The sequence below is a fragment of the Miniopterus natalensis genome, chromosome 5 (assembly GCF_054644295.1).
Source record: "Miniopterus natalensis isolate mMinNat1 chromosome 5, mMinNat1.hap1, whole genome shotgun sequence".
NCBI lineage: Eukaryota > Metazoa > Chordata > Mammalia > Chiroptera > Miniopteridae > Miniopterus > Miniopterus natalensis.
This window is the reverse complement of record NC_142085.1, coordinates 11,615,977-11,634,216: the sequence shown is the minus strand read 5'-3', so window position 1 is coordinate 11,634,216 and position 18,240 is coordinate 11,615,977. Positions and strand designations below refer to the sequence as shown.

The following is an 18,240-nucleotide window of genomic DNA, read 5'->3' as shown; positions in this document are numbered from 1 at the left end:
ATATGTTTTTATTGATTTCAGAGAGAGGAAGGGAGAGGGAGAGTCATTGTTGAGAAAATCATTGATCGGCTGCCTCCTGCATGTCCCCCACTGAGAATCTAGCCCGCAACCCGAGCATGTGCCCTGACCGGGAATCAAACAGGAAATCTCCTGGATTCTAGGCCGATGCTCAACCGCTGAGCCAGCAAAAATGGATGATTTTTAAAGCACGAAATTAAAGAATTCTAAACGTCAGGTCATAAAAGCACTTTTTTGATCATGTAACAAAAGTAAATTTAAATCTACATTTTAATACATATATGATCCCCATATTTTAATTTTGCCAATAAATCCCAGTGTTTTTTTACCACTTAAATTTGTTAGCTAAAATGAAGTATATTTCATTTGCAGTACTTGTTTCTTATATAAAGCAAAAAAAGACTAGATTTTTCTTTAATTCCTAAGTGAGGTTCTGCAATTATGTAATACAACAAAAGGAATTCTTAAGTCTGAGAAGGCTGAGAAGCACTGGAGTGAGTCTGCTCAGGGTCTCAACCCCATCACCTCAGCGACCAGATAAAGAATAACTTCCCATCACCCAGCTCTAAAGCTGGAGTGCAAGATCTTCTCTCCCTGATGAGTTTCCCAAAACTCTGTACAGGGAGCCCTGACCACTGGCCCAGCCGGTTTGATGGGTCGGCTGGGAGGTCGCTGACTGTGATCTGTCACATTCGGCCCATGAGCAACTTGCTCAGCTGCCTTCGTGAGTCAGTTATTGATCAGGAATAAAAGCTTTGATGTAGTGTTGCCAACGGGGAAACATCTTAAACCATTAAATAAATAGTGACCAGGTCATAAGGCAAGATCCATGAATTGTGTCATTCTCAGAGCATTACAAGAGACACAGAAACATTGAATTTCACTGGGCATCAAGCACATAGCAAACCCTCAAAGAGAATGTTCTTCACAACACATAACTGGGTTCTGGAACGTCATATGGAAGAAGTAGCATTACCTGTCTTAGGCACAGCGGGAATGTGTGTAAGTCGGTGTGGCAAAGAGGCGTGAGGGCAGGGGCTGTATTAGGGAAGGGGGTGACTCGGCTGGTCAGCAGGACTTCTGGCAGAGGACAGCCAGGAAAGGGGGCCAGGGCAGAGTCGGGGAGCCAGGATGACAGGGGTTCCCATGGGAGTGAGAACCATGCTGTCATGTCTCGTGGGGTCAGGCACCTGTGTCACAGTGGAGGGCAGTGTAGAGGGGAGCAGGGTCCCCTCAGCGTGTCACTGCTGTGTTCTAGGTGGCATAAGTGGCCTCCCTTTTGTCAAAGCCAGAGCCTGTTTCATGTAGACACTAAAAGACTTTGTGCCAATTTCAGAAGCATGGGTGGGCATGGTTTTTCCCATGGGAAGGTCAGCTTGTCTGTGTAATAACAGAAAGAGAAATGTAGGCGAGTCACCTGTCACGTCTCCCAGGTAAGACTGTTTCTGCAGGTGCTGCCCCCTCCAGAGAGGCAAGGTCCAAGCAGGGGGTGTGGGGGAGAACATGTGGCGTGGAGGCTCTTACGAGTTGAAGGGCATTCAGAAGAGATGGAGTGGGCTGTTCTGGCAAAAGGTGGAAAGTGGCCTGCACAATGTCTCAGTGGCCACGGCGGCCAGCAGCTGTGCGACAGTGGCAATGGAATGTGCCCTGACCTCCAAACATCTGGCTGCTGTTGGAATAACAGAGCCCCCCGAGCTGAACTAGATAGGGACTTCCTGAGCCCCCCGAGCTGAACTAGATAGGGACTTCCTGCCCGATGTAGGCGTGTATCTGTCCAGCTGAAGTTGCCAGGCCTTCCTGCAGGCAGGGCTCAGCGTCTGTCTGCTGCATGTTGATTTCCCTCCTTCTCTCCATGGGGCGGGAGCGGCTCACAGGTGACTGTGGCCGGGCGGCCTGCAGAGGTTCAGATTTCTTGATCGCTGCTTTTGGCACGCTTCTGGTTTCCTGCGGCATCCCATCCATCTCCTCTGGGAAGTGTATGTCTGCTGCGGGCATCTGTCTCATCTTCCTTTGTGAGCACTGCGGGAATGAATTCATTTCATGTTTTTGCTACGTTTATGACTTCTGTCAATAAATTCCCTAAAGCCTATCTCTTAAAGACTGCACCACTTCCTCCAGTGACCTGCGCCCGTGTGCTCAGTGCCATCCTTGTCATTTACCCTAACTTCTTAGAACATTTTCCTTTCATTCCCCTGTGTGTATGCGTGTGTGTGATGCTCTGCTCCTCTCTCCCTGTGCTTGGCATACTTCTCACATGTCCAATGTTTTTCTCCTTTACCCTTGGACCCCTTTTTGCGCATCCTCTGTGCCCCACTCGCAGGGTTTCCTTTGTCATCCTCTCACACTTAGCACTAGATGGCAGATGCATGTCAGTTTGTCATCCAGCACATCCACCTTGTCCTGCTCCCCTTCAGTTGTTTTCATTCCCGTGCTCCTTCCCAGCACCTGAGCCAGAAGGCCCTTCTTGGCTGTTTCCTCATTCACTTCATGGAAATCTGTCTCCAACTCAACAGTTGTATGGTCACTGGGCCTACCTGCCTCAACTGCTGATCAGCTCTGAGCTGCTCAGGAGGCAGGCATGTCTTCCCATTCTCTCCTGTGTGGAGAAGGTTAGAAACTGGGCCTTGTTGACACCACTAATGTCACCGGATCTGGAGTTTCACCTGCAGTGACTGTCACAGAGCCTTACTGGTTCTGATGCCCTGCTGTTCATGGCCCCTTCATTTCAACTCATTGATTACCATAGCAAAGTGACAGGGTCACTCCTGCATCCTTAAAGAGAGCAAGCTGGGCCCACGTGAGGTCTGTCTGCACCTGTGAAAATAAGTCACTGTATCAAAAGAAGTAGAAGTTATGCCTGTTTCTTTTTGTGGCTTTTATGAAAACCTGGGTTTGAGAGCAAGTTTTGGTGTGATTTTTTTTATTAGGCATTGAGCTCGGGCTTGGACAGCCCCCAAGGGTTAAAAAGGACTGTAGGAAAAACGAACTCTCTGCAGTGTTAAAGACAGTTCCTGCTCACAAGAGCCTTTGCCAGTCAATAACAAAACTGAAGATGGTATTGACAGTCTGCAGGCAGCTCTCAAGGCTCCATTTACTCATCGAATTTTTGTGGCTGGGGAGAAAGGCTGTGTCGTATTTATCTCTATATCCCTGGCACCTAGCATGGGCCTGGTGCGTGTGCGCACAGAGTATCTGCTGTCTGATGGGCAAGGGAATCATTCGTTCTGTCCATCTCCCCCTCCCCCCAGCTTGTTGGCGAGAGACCGGGGCATTCCAAGGCAGCGTATGTCGTCATACTGAGGAGTCTCTTAAACCAGAAACTTTTGTCAGTGGAAAAATACGTGTGCCAGACACCTCAGCATCTCCTAGTTTAGGATAATAATGATAATGATGATAATAATAAATTATAACAACTGTTACTTACTGAGTACTTACTATGTGCCAGGCCCTATTCCAAGCCCTTTATGTTTGTTACACTATGTAATCCTCCTGTATGAAGTACGTCTATTCTCACTGCATTGTAAAAACGAGGAAACTCAGTCCCCGGTGCTCGCAAAGATGAACAATGGGCCATTGTCCTCAGCGCTGCTGGAGTATAAATGGATACAGTCAATGTGGAGAACAGTTTTCTACCAGAGTCGAATATGTGCAACCTACCCTATGACTAAGCATGTTCACACCTGTGTGTAGCCTCTAAAGCAACTCACACAGGGGCAGGGGGCAGGGGGCAGGAATGAGGATCCTCAGGCAGCACTGTTCATACCAAACCCACTGGGACCCCCACCCGATGGGGCAGCTTCAGAGATGGACACTCTAAGTGCATCACGTGGTCCAAGGGGGCTGCCACCCGTGGGGAAGGAAAGAAGCCAGAAACAAAAAAATACGTGTAGTAGGATCACAGTCATATAAATGTCAGAAGCAGGCAAAACTAAGCTGTAACATTTAAGGATATGCACACAGGTGGTGAAAAACTTTTTTAAGCAAAGAATTATTATTAAAGCCAGAATAGTGGTTTCCTTGGGTGAGGTGGCTCAGATCAGGCAGGAAGAGCCACATGGAAGGACCGAGCACCCCAGCAGTGCTCCTGGTTCTTGACCCCAGTGGGATTGACATGGTGTTCACTGTATATAGCTCTCAGCAAGCTGTACAGACAGTATGCATTGCATGCTCTTTTTGCCTGGTTTTCACAGTAAATGTTTTACTTTAAGCAAAAAGGGAAAATTGATGAGGACACTGGAGCTGAGCAATGCTAAGTGACAAGGTGACCCCTCTGGTGAGTGGCAGAGCCAGGGTTTGATTCCAGGCTCTCTGGCTCTCAACGTCCAGACTGCTCCGTCTCCCAAAAAGGCGTAATAAATAGTAAGGCGCAGAAATGAGCCCAGCACTGCCGAGGCCCCGTTGTCTAAGACCTTGGTGAGCAGGTGGTGCCAGTGGGCGAGCTATACAGCAAGATCTAGGAGAGAAACAAGGCAGGGCCCTTCCTGGGGAGACTGCAGGTTCCCTGCCGGGAGAAATCAACCCACGGGAAGAGGGCCTTCCTCCCAGGGACACAGCGCATGGCCGTGGAGGAGTCGATGGTGGAGCGAAGCGCAGAGGAGTGAAGTGAAGCGGGCCGCTGAGGATGGGTGCGGGCCGGGGGCTGGGGCGGGGCTCTCCTTGTCTGTAAGAGGGGCCGGGAAGCCAGCCCTTGGGAGCTGGGTAGACCTGAATGAGACCGCGGGAGGGCTTTGCAGGGCAGGGAGTGCGGCAGGTCCCTCCGCCCACTCGCTGCTCTGCCCGAGCGCCTGCGGCAGGAGGCGCCGCGTGAACCCCAGGGCACCAGCAGGACGCGAAGCCTGCGCGTGGCTGCCCGAGCTGCCCGCAGGGACCACTCAGTGGAGCCTGGAAGGAGGCGCAGTTTATTTACACGCTTCTGTCAGGCCCATGAGTGGCTGTGGACTCCCAGTGCCATCCTCGTTCCCATAGCAACATGTGGCTCCAGTGAAGAAAAAACAAAACAAAACAGGGAAACGGACTCTGTTTGAAAAAACAACCACCAAACCTCCTTTCGGCCTAGTGATCGTTATTTCCCAGCCCCGAGCCCCCAGGTCTGATCACGCCCTCTGGCTCCCGGAGGATTCCCCCGCAGCTTCATCTAGAGGAGGCCCTCTGAGCCCTGAAGGCCGACCTCGGTCCTGTGCTGCCTCCCAAGGCCAGAGTTCCTAGTTGGTCAGCACCAGAATTGACACAAACATCCCAGGTGCAGAAACTCGGAGAGATGTTGAGCTAACAAACAGGAGAACCGCTCCCTCTGCAGCTTGTGACCTGCGGAGAGAAGACCCAGTTCCAGCCCTCAGCCTCCTTCGTCTGCCAGGACAGAGAACCAGGGGTTGGACGTGGCAGTGCTGGGGAAGGGATGCTCACAAATAAAACCTTCTCCGGAACAGAGATAACTGAAACCAGGTTTGAGATGGCGCCTGGGTGCCCTGTGCTGTGTGCTGGAGGCAGAGGTGACATTTGTAGGGGCAGGACTAGGAAGTGTGGGCCAGAGAGAAGGTGAGCACTGGCGCAGCAGGTCAGGTAGGCCAGCCTGCACCTGTAAGTTTGTGAGTTTGCATAATAGTCCTAGTGGGTCTAGGACTATTTGCATAAAGCCTAGTGGGCTTTGCCTGGGTCCCTACTACACTGTACTTCTTGAGGGCAGAGACCATGTGGAGGCATCTCTGTGCCCCAGCACCCAGCCCAATGCCCAGCACACAATAGCCCCTCCATAAGTCAGACTGGAGCCAGAGCTTTGGTGCAGGGTTCTGAGGGAGATCAGCTCTCAGGGCTCACATGTGACAACCTGGATCAGAGAACAGAAGATCACACCAGGCTGCAATCCCCATGACCTTGGAGAACAGTGGGGCTGTTCTGGCCATGAGGAAGTCTGGAAGCATTTATTGCAGGAAAATAAAGGTTGAGGGGTGGTTAAAGATGAGCCATCCAAACAAAAATGTGGATTTAAGGACTACACGTGCAGATAATGGTCAAGTTCAAGTGCCTGGAAGAGTCGCGCTGAGAAACAGCCATAATGAACAGGCAGGGAGGTGGGGAATGGGCCGGGGAAGATAGAGAAGTGCGTAGAGAGCCCGGTCAGCACTGGTGCCTGCCGCAGCCCCAACCTGCTGTGCGACCCCCAGCAAGTCACTTCACCTCTCTGGCTCTCAGGACACTTGTCTTTGAAATAAGGAGAGTAGACTAGATCTTAAAGGTTCCTTCCCAGTGAGACAGAAAAAAAGCAGAAAAATATTTAATTTGTAGCATTATATAAAAGATCCTTCTATAGGCATCTTTAAAGATAATAATCTTTCTATTATGAAAGATTTTATTGAGAAAAGAGGGAAGTGACACAACAGTGAGTGTATGCCATTGTTCAACACCCCACTGTCCTTATGCCTCTGGTATTGGAGCAGCAATAATTCTGCGCCAAACAACTGGTTTGGGAGAAGGTGCCCAGAACCTGAGCAGGTATGGATGCCGGCAGCCGCTGAGGAGTGAGAAGAATGGAGACATCAGCTGGTGAAGATAATCTCAATCGGTGTCCCAGTGCTGGGCCAGCAGGCAGGAGTTAGGCCTGAAATATTCATGCAGCTGGAGCTCTTCCAGACAAGCTGTGCAGGTCACCTGGCTGAAGTGAAGACTTCAGGACGGGCAGCTACACACTGGCCTTCCCAGGAGGGCAGGGCCACAGCCAGGCTCTCCTGACGCCTATCTCCAGGGAAGGGGGCCTTAGTAAGGTCACACCTACCAGATGTTGCCTGCAACTAGAATATTTCCCTTTTTTGTATTTTTGTTTTTCGCAAATGAAAAGATATCTTCTACCACTGCAGGGCCTAATTAGCTGAGTGAGTGGATTGCTCTCCCTGGAACTCTGGAGCGTGCACGTGTGGAAAATGGAACCAGGAATTCAGGGCAGCCTGGCAGAACAGTATGGGAAAGGTTCTTTTTCTAGAACCTTCCAAGCAGTGGAGTTCTGGTTATTTGTGGGTGCCTGGCCTATGTGAATATGAGAAAGTGACATTGGAGAATTAGAAAACTGTTGCCACATATGAGCAGTGTCACTAAGCAGTTAGGAATGAATGAATACTTGTGCAAAACTATTTGATTTTCCTGTCACCCTAAGCAAAACTGACGAGTGTTGCTCACAGTCTGGATACATCACCCTGGGAAATGAGTTCCTTACCTGAAAACCGTGTTTTGGGCTGCTCAGATGTCCATCTATAACACTTTGGTTTATAAAAGGGGCATTTTGTTGGAAACACTTGGTCTTCATTTTTAAAGAGACAAAAATGAGACATCCTGTAGAGGGACTCTTCTCCCAAGAAGAGAGTAAGAAAGATGTTCGGGTCACCGTCATCGGATCAGTTAGGCTTACCGCGTGCTGAGTGGGCGTGTGCGGCTGCCACACGGTGTGTGAGGGAACACAGGAAGTCCTCAGGTGGCCACCTCAGGAGCCCTGCCTTCCTCTCTGACTTACGGGTGTCATTAGTGGTAGGTCTCTATTATGAAGATATGCCACCTGGTAAATGTAAGTTGAAAGTTTGGGTCAGAAATCCCATTTGTATTGGTTACCATGAAAGCAGCCTGTGGAAATTACTCAGGAGAAACCAGAAAGGCGAGGTGGAGTCTTTGATCACCATTTATTAAATTTTCCCAATTTCTGCTGCAGTTCATTGTGGACTCTTAAGCCAACTTGGGAAAATTAGCAGAGGCTTCTCTGCTTTTAAAAACCTTGAAGGTATGTGGAAAACAGTGCTTGGGAAGTCCCCCCAGTGAAAGGCGCAGGCAGCGGAGTCAGCCGGCTCATGAGGAGCTGCCCCAGCTGTGGGCCTGCTTCCCAGGCTCACGGAGTAAAGAACGCCCCAAACTACCTCAGCTGTGTTGAGAGTTACGGCTCCGAGAAAGCAGAGGGAAAGTGATACTAAACAGCAGCTACCGAGAAGGACACCGGTGACTGAGGCTGTGGTGGATTCATACCTGGGACTCCATTCCAAACTTGCTGGCTCCTCTCAGGGGACAGATCCAGAGGCCATCGAAAGCTGGTTCAGCCAAGGTGCCCCTTCGCGCGCAGCGGCAGTCAAACAGGCTAATGGGATACATGATTGCCGAAAAGGGGGCAGGAAAACCGTGTGGGGACTGGGTAATGGTTCTGCATAAATCGGGAACACGACTCAGCCCTGTATGCCTCATTCGCTTTTGGACACATCCTTCCTAAGGTGTATTACAGTGCTGGAAAGGTTCAGAGGAAAGAAATTGAACCACGCAAGCTTCTGGGCGACGAGGAAATTGGGACTTGGCTATCCCACCTGCAGGGTGGCCCACAGGTGTGTGGTGGGAGGGGAGCTTGGTGTCTGGGGGGACCAACCACAAATTCCCAGATGGCACCCCACCCCTGTGGTAGTGGCATTGTTTATTTCCTCCAGTTTCCTGTGCAAAGAACAGGGCACCACGTGGCACCAGTGAAGGAACCAGTTTCCCCAGGACAGGCTTCCTTTCCACCCTATTCCTGAAAACATTTTCAGGACCACCCACAGGCCCCCTCTCCGGATGCCCATTAGCAACAGGTGCACATCTGAAGGTGCCCAGCATCCCAAGTGAAGGAACCCAGCCTTGCACAAGGTGGTGATGGTGAGGCACAAACACCAGGAGGCTCACTCGGCATCTGCAGCAGTCCAGGGCCTGGCAGGTGCGAGGCTAGTAGGCCTGAGTATCACCTGTGATTACTGAGCCAGCGCACTTCTACAGAGGGGGTGAGCAGAGCCTCTCCAGTGTGACAAGGGGGTGTGGGGGACAGGGTGCCTGAGCCAGGTGCCAGGATCCAGACCTTTATCTGGAAGTTCTCCCTTTGTCCCTTCTACCTGGAAGGCCACTCCCCTTCCTGTCTGCCTCCCAATCCTTCAAGGTGCCTCTTACTCTCTGACCTCCCCTAACCTCCCCTTCCAGGCAGAATTAATTTCTGGTGCTGCTGGTCACGTGCTATTACAATTTCCTGTGTGAGGCAGGCATCCTGATACTGAGAGCACTGGCTTTGGAGCTGCTCGGCCCTGAGGTTGAATCCCTTCCATGGGTGTAACCTCAGGCACCTCTGCCTCCCTCCCCTGCTGGGCTGGGCAGTGTGCACCCTGGTCAGTGTTCCTGCTCAGTGAGGTGGTCACAGTTTCAAAAACAAAACCAGCGAAAGGATCTCAGATGAGTACAGGTCCTCGAGGGTTGGCTGAGCCTGGAGCCCCCTGGAGACCCCAGTGCCGTCACCTCCAGCGGGGAGCACTTCGGGGACCGCAGTGACTCCCAGAGAACCTGGAGTCACTGCGGGCCCTTTTCTTCCTGTCAGTCTTACTGGGTCTGTTATCAAGTTGTTACTCTTCATTTTAAAATGAGCCTTTTCTGTTTATCCCAAATTGTTAAATTCTACCTCAGGGGGATTTCAAATGTTCACCAAAAAAAAAAAAAAAAAAAAAGGCCTTTCAAAGTGTGAGGCAGCAGGCATTTATTTGAGATCAAAGAATAGCTGTTCAAGCAGAAGCCCAAATACTGTTCTGTTTAGGAGACAAAGGCAGTGGTAGTTACAAGAAAGGAAGGGGAGCACATCAATAGGAGGAAGGCGTTTCTATTGGTGCAGATAACATAACATGATATTAGCATATTAACATAACATGCTAATTCTAATCAATTTAAAATTCTCAGTCCTGTAGTCATCAGCCAGTAGTCATCAGCCAGTAGTCATAATACCTGCTTTCTTGTTACCCTTGCAGACAGTTTTTTGGGGCACAGTGTTCCTTTAAGTGCAGTGCAGAGGTTATTTTGCCCAGTTCTAACTTTCTGAATATTTGCAGCATAGGATGTGCCAGGCAGTTCCTCCAGATGGCAGTTCCGGCTCCATTTTAAAGTGGCTCTGTTTCTTATTATGTTTTTACACGAGGTTTAAGTGTTTGTTGTCATCTACTTTCTTTCTTTAGATACTTATGTTATTTTTCACCATATAAGGAATATCCCTTTTAAGTACCTAGCTCCCTCCCAGGTCTGGGACAGTCCCTCCTTCATCCCCCAGGCTGGCCTCTTGCCTCCATAGCCCCCACTCCCACCTACTCCATACCTCCAGCTTTCTTTGCTATCACCCTCACCTTGAGAACTGACAGTGGTCTCCCCTGTCCTTCTACACCAAGGGCTCCCTCCTCTGACCTTCCAACTAGGCTCAGACATATCCTCCCCCAGGAAACATCCTAACTCCTCCAGGCTGGGTGGGGTCCCCTCCTCTATGCCCTCATGGCTCCCCATATGCCCAGAGCTCCTTGCCTGTTCACTAATGTATCTTCTGTCCTCCCTGGATGGTGGACCCTGAGGGGCCAGGACTTTGCACTCCACACGCAGCAGGTGCCTAAGTGTGTGTGGAATGAATGAATGAATGAATGAGTGCACTCAGACATCCTGACCCTCCAACCCCATTCACACATTTGGCTCCTTGGGCCATGCTTACAGCACATGCCACTATCCTCCTGCCCTCTGTGCCCTCTCCCCACCCCTGCCTATCCTCAACCTGCTCACTCTGATGCCCATGACACTCTCCACCTCTTCACTGACTTCAGGCCTCACCCATCTTTCCATTTGTAAAACACCCTCTCACTTAGAGTCATCACCCCTCAGTCTGTGACTTAATAAAAAAACTGTTTCCTGTGTGTTGCCTTTGAATCTGGCACAGCTGCTTGGCTCTCCGGAAGTGCTCAGGGGACCCGATTAAAGTTAGCTGGGCCTTTAGTGACACTTCTGGGACCTAGGGATCACAGACTGAAGCTGGTCACAGTGCGCCCACCCATAGCCCCGGGAGCTTGGCAGCAGGTAGCTGCTGGGACTTCTAAGGGCCTCCAGTTTCCCCCAACTTAGAGGGAAGGTGCCTGAGCAGGGTGGTATGGGGAGGAAAGGTTATGATTTCTGGAAAAATATGCAGAGAAAACTGAAACAGCCAGTGCAGATTTGCCATCGGTATTGTTAGGTGTGTTGGGAACAGCAGCCATTTGCATTATTTTAAAACAGGTTGGTTACGTGGGTCAAAGATGGTGTGCTTAGAGAAGTGGTGACAATGGGAACCAGGCGGCAGGAGTCAGGCCTGTGAGCACTTACTAAGTGCTCACTGCAAACAGTGTCTTCCCGGCTTTCTACCAGCTCAGTGCAGAGCAGAAAGCCAGCTGTCCCTCTGGACAGCATCGTCTATGGGGACCCTTTCTTGGGTGAGAAGCACATTCTAAAGGACCAGCCATTAGAGCCTGGTTTTAACTTTATTTTTCAATCCTGGATTTTTATTGATTGGTTTATTCTTGTGTGAGGCCCTGAGCAGGAGTGGGCCTCGAGTCAGAGGGGGACCAACAGACCAGCAGGCAGAGGCAGGAGAGCTGGGCCCTGGGCCGGAGGCGCCCTGAACCGCGCAGGGTGGGCAGAGCGCTCCTGAAAATCAGAGGCTGAGTTCACAGAGCACGAGGAGAGCAAATCCACTCGACACAAGCTGGGGAGCAGGACAGATGTGAGTCAGTGCAGGGATTAGCATCAGCCGGAACTCTGAGGTTCTGAGGTACTGACAGGCGCGGTGTGAGCATGGGGATTACACAGATAACCGATTAAAGGACATGATGGGGCAGGATAGGGGATAGTGCAGAAAATTCATCATGTTTGGAGAAGCTGCAAACCAGGGCGAGGCAAACGAGGACAGGCCCGGTGCCGCTTACAGGGGCTCCTGGGGCAATGAGTGTCGGGTGGGACATGAGGAAGCGGAGCTGTGTTTTGGGGGGTCACCCTGGCCACTCGGCAAAAGCCTATCCAGCATGTCCCTGACTATCCCATGCTTGGAAAGAAGAGTGCTCATAAAGCAAGAGAGACTGCCGACAGCCCGCCAGAGACAGTCTTGTCCCTTCGAAGGCTTAAAGGAGGTAAAACCGATGGAGGACACTCGATTGATGTGGCCACTTAGGAGATGATTTTCAGATTCTCCCTGCGTCCTTAGGGTGGAGCCCAGGGTGCTAGTAGTCGTAAATCTTCATAAAAGGCCCCCTCGCCCCCAATCTGGCTATTGACAGCCAAGCACCTGCAGATGGGCTTGAAGAGGGAGATTTGATATAAAAGGAAGAGAGAAGGGAAGGAAAGAAAAGGAGAGGCAGCTGCCACGCAGGGCGCAGGAAGCACAGCGCTGAGGACAGTGAAGGCCTGAGCTTTAAGGGAGAAACCAGCTCACGCTCAGAGAAGAGAGGCTCTGCCAAAATGAAGAGAGCAGAGCGAAGATGAATGCCTCACTTAGTCTTCATATTAGAGTTTGAAATGTGAAATTTGAAACAGTGGCAGATAAATGAATTGAAGTGGAAATATGGAAAAAATAGTGATGCAGGAAGGTAAGCACGGAATTTATATTTTAACTATAATTTCACAGTTGATAATACATTTGTCTTCTCTGTGAACTTGGGTCTGCAGTAGGCGGGTCTGTGTGTGTGGTGTGTATGGTGCACATGCTCGTGTGTGTGTGCACAATTGTGTGCACAGTGCATGTGCAGGCCCTGCTCAAGCTGTGGACGATGCAGAGCTCCCGGTGGAGGCGGGCAGCCCCTCAGCCCCCAGCTTTGCTGCAACTGTACCTCCTGAGACCCCCGCAGCCTCCTCTGCCTGGTCCTCCCTCAGGGAGAGTGGCCGGTGTCCAGCAGCCCTGCCCTGCGTCCCGCCCACACCCAGGGTACCAGTGTCTCATTCACTAATGATGGCCCTTTCCAGAAGTGGACTCACCAAACATGGGCAGATCCCAGTTCAGTGGCTCCTCTCCAGCCAGCAGGCCCCTGGGGAGGGAAGGGTGGACCCTCCCCAAGGAAGCAAGAGGATAGCATTCTCTGCACACTGGATGGTGGGGGGAGGGCCAGCAGTGTGTCTGCCCTCTGGGATTGGAGCATGGCAGTGCCCTGTGCCATGGGACCTCCTTCCATGCTGTCCACACAGGCTTTAGGCAGCCACCAGCCCTTTACCAGTGAGTACAAACCAGTTATGACTGAGACCTAGCATTTGCAGGTTCGACAGCTTTACAACATGTTGGCATCATCTTCCTTACCCATGGCCTTGGGCTAGTGTAGAAGAAGCCTGGAGACTAAAGGCAGAAGCCTCGGGATAAGGTAGCGCCGTGCGGAGAGCCTGAGCCCTACACGGTGTTTGTCTAGGATGCTTTGGTTTTGGAGCTGGTCTTCTGCCCCCTGGTCCCCCAGCCCCAGTCATTGGTGGCATCTGGCTCCCCCAGCCTCAGTTCCTCTCGCATCTCTAGCTCAGCACACCAGTGTCTTTAAGATGCTCTTGGGCCCTCAGGAGCTGGAGCTCACCCTTCAGTCCCATTCCAGCTGAGCCTGGTCTGCTCCCTGCTGCCCCTGCACTGACCTTCACCTCTGCCTCCTGCTGGATCCTGCAGGCCCCTCAGCCTCCCCAGGGAGCTGTGCCAACCCACCTCAGCCTCTATACCTCACCTCCAAGTGACCAAGGTTGGGCTGTTTTTCTCTCAGTACCTTGTGGACCATAGCGCCTCCTCTTGGCCTCTGAGGCCTGGAGCTTGAAGCTCTCGCTGCTGGTTGAGGAAGGGGTGGAGGCCCAAGCTGACCTCCCTCCTGCAGGGTTCCCCCCACCCAGATATCCTGGTACCACGTCACCCGCATGTGCGCTCCCGAGGCCAGGGTCTCTGTGTCCGGCGATGTACAGGGAGGGCCCATCTGTCTTTTTGGGGTGAGCAGGTCATGGAGGGCCCCTGCTCGAGTCCTCACGGGCCCATAGCCAACATCCCCACTCCCCTCAGACCCCATTCCTCCCAGCATCCCCACCACGTCACTCCCTGTGCCTGGAACACTCTGAGTCCCTCCCCCGCCCAGGCCCTGGTCTCCTGAGTGCAGAGCGACTGCTGAGTGTTTCGTTTGCGTCTCTCCTTTACAAAGGAGCGTTGGGAAAACATGATCCTTGGAGCATTGTAAGGTTGAGAAGTAAAATATTTCTTAAATTTAAACAGTTATTTTTGTTAATATAAGAGGGAAAAAAACGTAAGATGGACGACAAGGACTAATTAGGAATAAATATTTGATGACATGATTTGCTAAAATAGGTTTTAACCACCTTCGAATAAGGCACCACTAATGTGAATGGGGTTGTGGAAAACTCATGTCCATGGGTATCTTGAAAATGTTTTCCTAATTCCAGAAAAACTCCAGTTATGTTTTTAAAAATTACATGAGTTGTGAACGTACTTCAGGTCTGAATTCTAACCATCTCACTGAGGCCACTGCACCCTCAGGCAGGGACCAAGGTGGGAGGGCCCTGGCCCACAAAGGCTGCACCCCCGCAGGCCCCGCCTGGGTGCTGGGTCTGTGCCAGCCCAGCACACAGCAGTGAGGGCAGACGAGGGGGCTGCGTTTTTTCCTTCAGTGAGGTGGGGAGGGTGTTGTGACTTCAGTCACGTTCTCAGGCCCTTTTAGAAAATGCACACCTTGAGGATCTAGAAATTGATTTCCTTAAAGCTCCCAGCACGCGTGTGCCCCAGACCGAAGACCACCATTGCAGGGTATAAGGCCTCCCTGCACAGCACCCAGGACAGGCCCCAGGAGAGAGGACTTTCCATGTGTCTGGGGGTGCAGGTGCCTAAGGCCCACCTCGGACGGCCCCTCCCCCTGCACACTGTCCAGCTCACACTCCGGTATAACCTGCTTTGTTCCAGGCATGTCACTCTCACCCCCATCCCACCCCCTACCCCCATCCGTGCTGTTCTCAAGGTCAGGGCCAGGGCTCACCCTCGCAGGCTGAGCGCTGTGCTGCGGGAGCCCTGTCTGCACACACCTGGCCCAGCACTGAACACAGAGCTTGGAAATGCCCCCATGATGACTCAGGAGGCAAACTTCCCCTGGTCCTGGTGGTGGTTGGCTCCTCCCTGGGAGGGCGTTTGTTCTAGGTTGGCCCAACCCGCAGCAGGGTGAGGTCTCCTCCCCAGCTTATAATTAGGCATCCAGAGGGAGCCAGAGAGGGAGGGGCTTGTTTGCACCCTAGGAGATAAGCCTGGATCCTCCCCTGGGGTGACACCCTATGGCTTTTTCGTAAGTAACTTTATTGAGATAATTCACATACCATACAAGTCACCTATTGAAAGTGTACAACTTGGTGGTTTTTAGCGTCTTCACAGAGCTCTGCAGCCATCACCACCATAGTTGCCCCCGTTGACTTTTAACCCAGCTGCCAAATGCAAGAATTAACTAATTAAAAAGAAGAGCTCCCAAGACAAAAGTAACCCAACAATAGAGGAATCCAGTCCTGGTGTCTGTAACGCCCAATGGGTCCATCTACTTTTACCCTGAAATGTGTCTAGAGCCTTCCAGTTGCTGCTGGGCATCTGTGCCAGGGGCAGGGGTGGAAGGACTTCCTCTTGCTCCCAGGTGGCAGCCCCAGAGCTAGACAGTGTCCCTCCAGGGGGAAGCTCCAGGGTGGGCACTGACCTGTCACTCACTCATTTGCCTTCTCTCACCAGGTGTTCCACTGTGTCCACTTTGAGTGTCCGGAGCAGCAGAGCAGCCCGAAGGAAGAAAACAGCGAGGAACCGGGGACAGGGGACACCAGCGCAGCCGGTCAACCACTCGAGCCCCGTGCCCTGCAGGCCCCCAGTGGCAACTCACTGCCCTCCAGCCCAGGTTCTCACTCTCGCTCATCCAGCCGGCAGCACCAATAAAGGGGCCCTGATGGGCAATGACTCGGTGGGCCCAGGTGAGGCAGGAACTGCTGTCCTCCCAGCAGGGATCTTTGTCACTGCCCCCCCCCTTCCAGACGGGAGCAGACCTGGCTGCAAAAACAGACGCAGAACAGGTTTGCTCCCAAGGACAGGAAGGGGCTGCTTGGTTCTCCTCAATTTGTTCCGATCAGGCTGGTCTCCAGGGGGAGAAAGTGGGTCTTCAGTCTTCATCAACCCACCACTAACACCCTACCTCTCTGATCTGGCCCCGCAAGGGAGCAGGAGGAAGGCGCGGGCAGCGTGTGCGCAGAAACAGAATGCGGCATGGGACAGACGGGGACACGCTAGGCCACTCATACCTGGAGGACCCTTTAGGAAATGGGCTTCGGTAGTGCTTGCTTTTATGGGTACATCGCCCTGGCAGCGGAATGATTTTTTATTTCGCTCAGTTATCTCCATTTGCTGATCATAGGTGTTCCGGATCTTTTGGAAACGCTCACGCAGCACATGCCGTGCTTTCATCCCTTTGACACTGTAATTCTCCTTCCTTGGTTTTGAACGGTTAAGCGTGGGGTGGAGCGGGAAGCACGTGCCCGCCTTTTGAGCGAGGCACAGGTGCCGCCATCGTGACACCTGGCTGACAAGAAAGCTCCTCTGAGGAAGTTAGCAAAGCACAGGAGCCACACAGCCTCTGGGCACTGAGGAGCCGTCGCCGGCTGCTGGGCATTAACCTGCGTCTGAGACGAACCTGCCTGCGGGAAGACAAGGAGACGGTCCCTGTGCCACCCGCTGACCTGAGTTCGGAGGCCTGTGTGTGAAGCTGTACCAGCTTCCTGTCTGCGAGGGTAGGGGGCAGCCCTGCAGTGTCAGGAATGCAAGCACACTGCGTCCTCTTCAGCAGTTGCCGTTTGTCCCCCAGACAGGACTGAAGAAAAAGCAGTTCTCAGACGCCTCCCTCCTCACTGAAACTCCTGTCTGCCCGCTCGTGCCGTCTGGGCTGTTGTATCTCTGACTCAGTCATCTCCATTCTTAGGTGTTTCCTGATCTGCAGAGATCTCCCTTGACTCGCTGGCTGGCTGGCCAGTCCACTAGAAGCTCCCCCACTGTGACCCACTGTGGGGGGCTTCTAGGGGTCCTTTTTCTGGCTATGTAGACACACGTTGGTTGTGGGTGTACAAAGAGCTTTCTCCTGTGTAACCGAGTTGAGTGGCTGATGGGATGGTGGGGTGGCGTCGAGTGCAGGACTTGGGGGGGAGGGCTTTTGTCCCCAGTGTGAGAGCGGCCTGAAGGAGAAGCCCTGTGGTCTCCCACACTCCCTGCCCCTCACTCTCTGATCTCTGCCCCCTCCCCTGGTGTAGGATGAGCGGGAGCCCTGAGGCTGCCAGGCCTTTGATAACGGGAGGGAGGCTCCTGTAGCCAGTGGCGGCTGCTGCCTCTGTCAGCATCCAGCCCTAGGTCGCCTGTCAGCTGGGATTCCTGCCCACTCAGCAACCTCTCCAGCTGCACAATCACTGGGCAGCCGGAGGGGTCAGAGCAGCGAGTGCAAATGCTTTGAGAGGCTCACCTGTCGAAGGGCCTCTCTTTAAACTCTGAAATTACCTGTCCAGAGAGGAGCCCGGGCTGAGGCCACAGCGTGGACCCAGGGATGCGGGGTGGGCTGGAAAAGGATCTGTGGGCTCCACTGCCCACGCAGCACACCCCAGGCCAGGCCCAGGGACTATATACTGCTAGCAGCTCAGCTTCACACCACTGTGTCACCCAGTGGTGCCCTTCCCTGGCCAGGCTCACCTCCTCCCTGCCGGCTCCTGGGAATTCCCTTTGGCGTTTGCACCTCCCCAATCTCTGCCCTAGGTTCCCCCCTCTCTACCCCCATCCCCCGCTCCTCTGGCACTTCAGGTGCTCCTATTATCAGATGAAGGGAAGGAAGGGGAAACCAAGGCAGTCTGACAATGTGATGGTAGGGAGGCGCTCTCACCAAGGTTCCACCTGGACCCCTCCCTGAAGCCGCTAGCTTGCCCTGCCTAGGTCCCCGGCCTGTCTGGAGGCCTCGAAGGCATGGAAGCTGCTCTGGGCCCCAGGCCTACTGGGACAGAGCTCATCAAATCCTGCTCCGGCTGCCTCCTGGGACTAGGCTGGGGCTCTGCCTTCCCTGACGGGCCTTCTGACCAGGGAGCAGGAGGAGCTCTCTCTCTGTGAGCTGGCTGGGCCAGGGTCTTCCGGCGGGGGCTGGAGACCCCACTCGAGGTATGACATGCCCAGACCGAGGCCTGGACCTCGGGGGAGTGAGGGATGAATGGGGAACCAGGCAAAGTCCCCAGATGACTGGCGTTCCCCAGAGCCCTGAGTGGGCCTGCTGAGGGCTTCTCCCCTGTGGCCACCTGGGCCAAAATGGTCCCAAAACAGGAAGAGACCAAGGGAGCTAACTGGGGTGCGGGTAGCAAGCTGGGCTGGCACTCAGTGGAAGGGTTCCCAGACACCCTCAAGTCCTCAGCCCA

At 52.9% G+C, this 18,240-nt stretch overlaps 1 protein-coding gene across 3 annotated transcripts in view; it reads left to right on the top strand.

Moving 5' to 3' along the window:
- BTBD9 (BTB domain containing 9) overlaps positions 1 to 17,989 on the top strand; it is a 403,351-nt gene extending 385,362 nt beyond the window's left edge. For 2 of the 3 annotated variants that reach the window (XM_087817373.1, XM_016223702.2), the window contains exons 11-12: positions 15,548 to 15,780; positions 16,218 to 17,989. In XM_087817373.1, coding sequence (XP_087673499.1) covers positions 15,548 to 15,745 — 198 coding nt within the window. In that variant the 3' untranslated portion in view covers positions 15,746 to 15,780; positions 16,218 to 17,989. The remainder of the gene's footprint in view (positions 1 to 15,547; positions 15,781 to 16,217) is intronic. The other variant, XM_087817372.1, reaches the window with a different exon arrangement.
- The last annotated feature ends 251 nt before the right edge of the window (positions 17,990 to 18,240 follow it).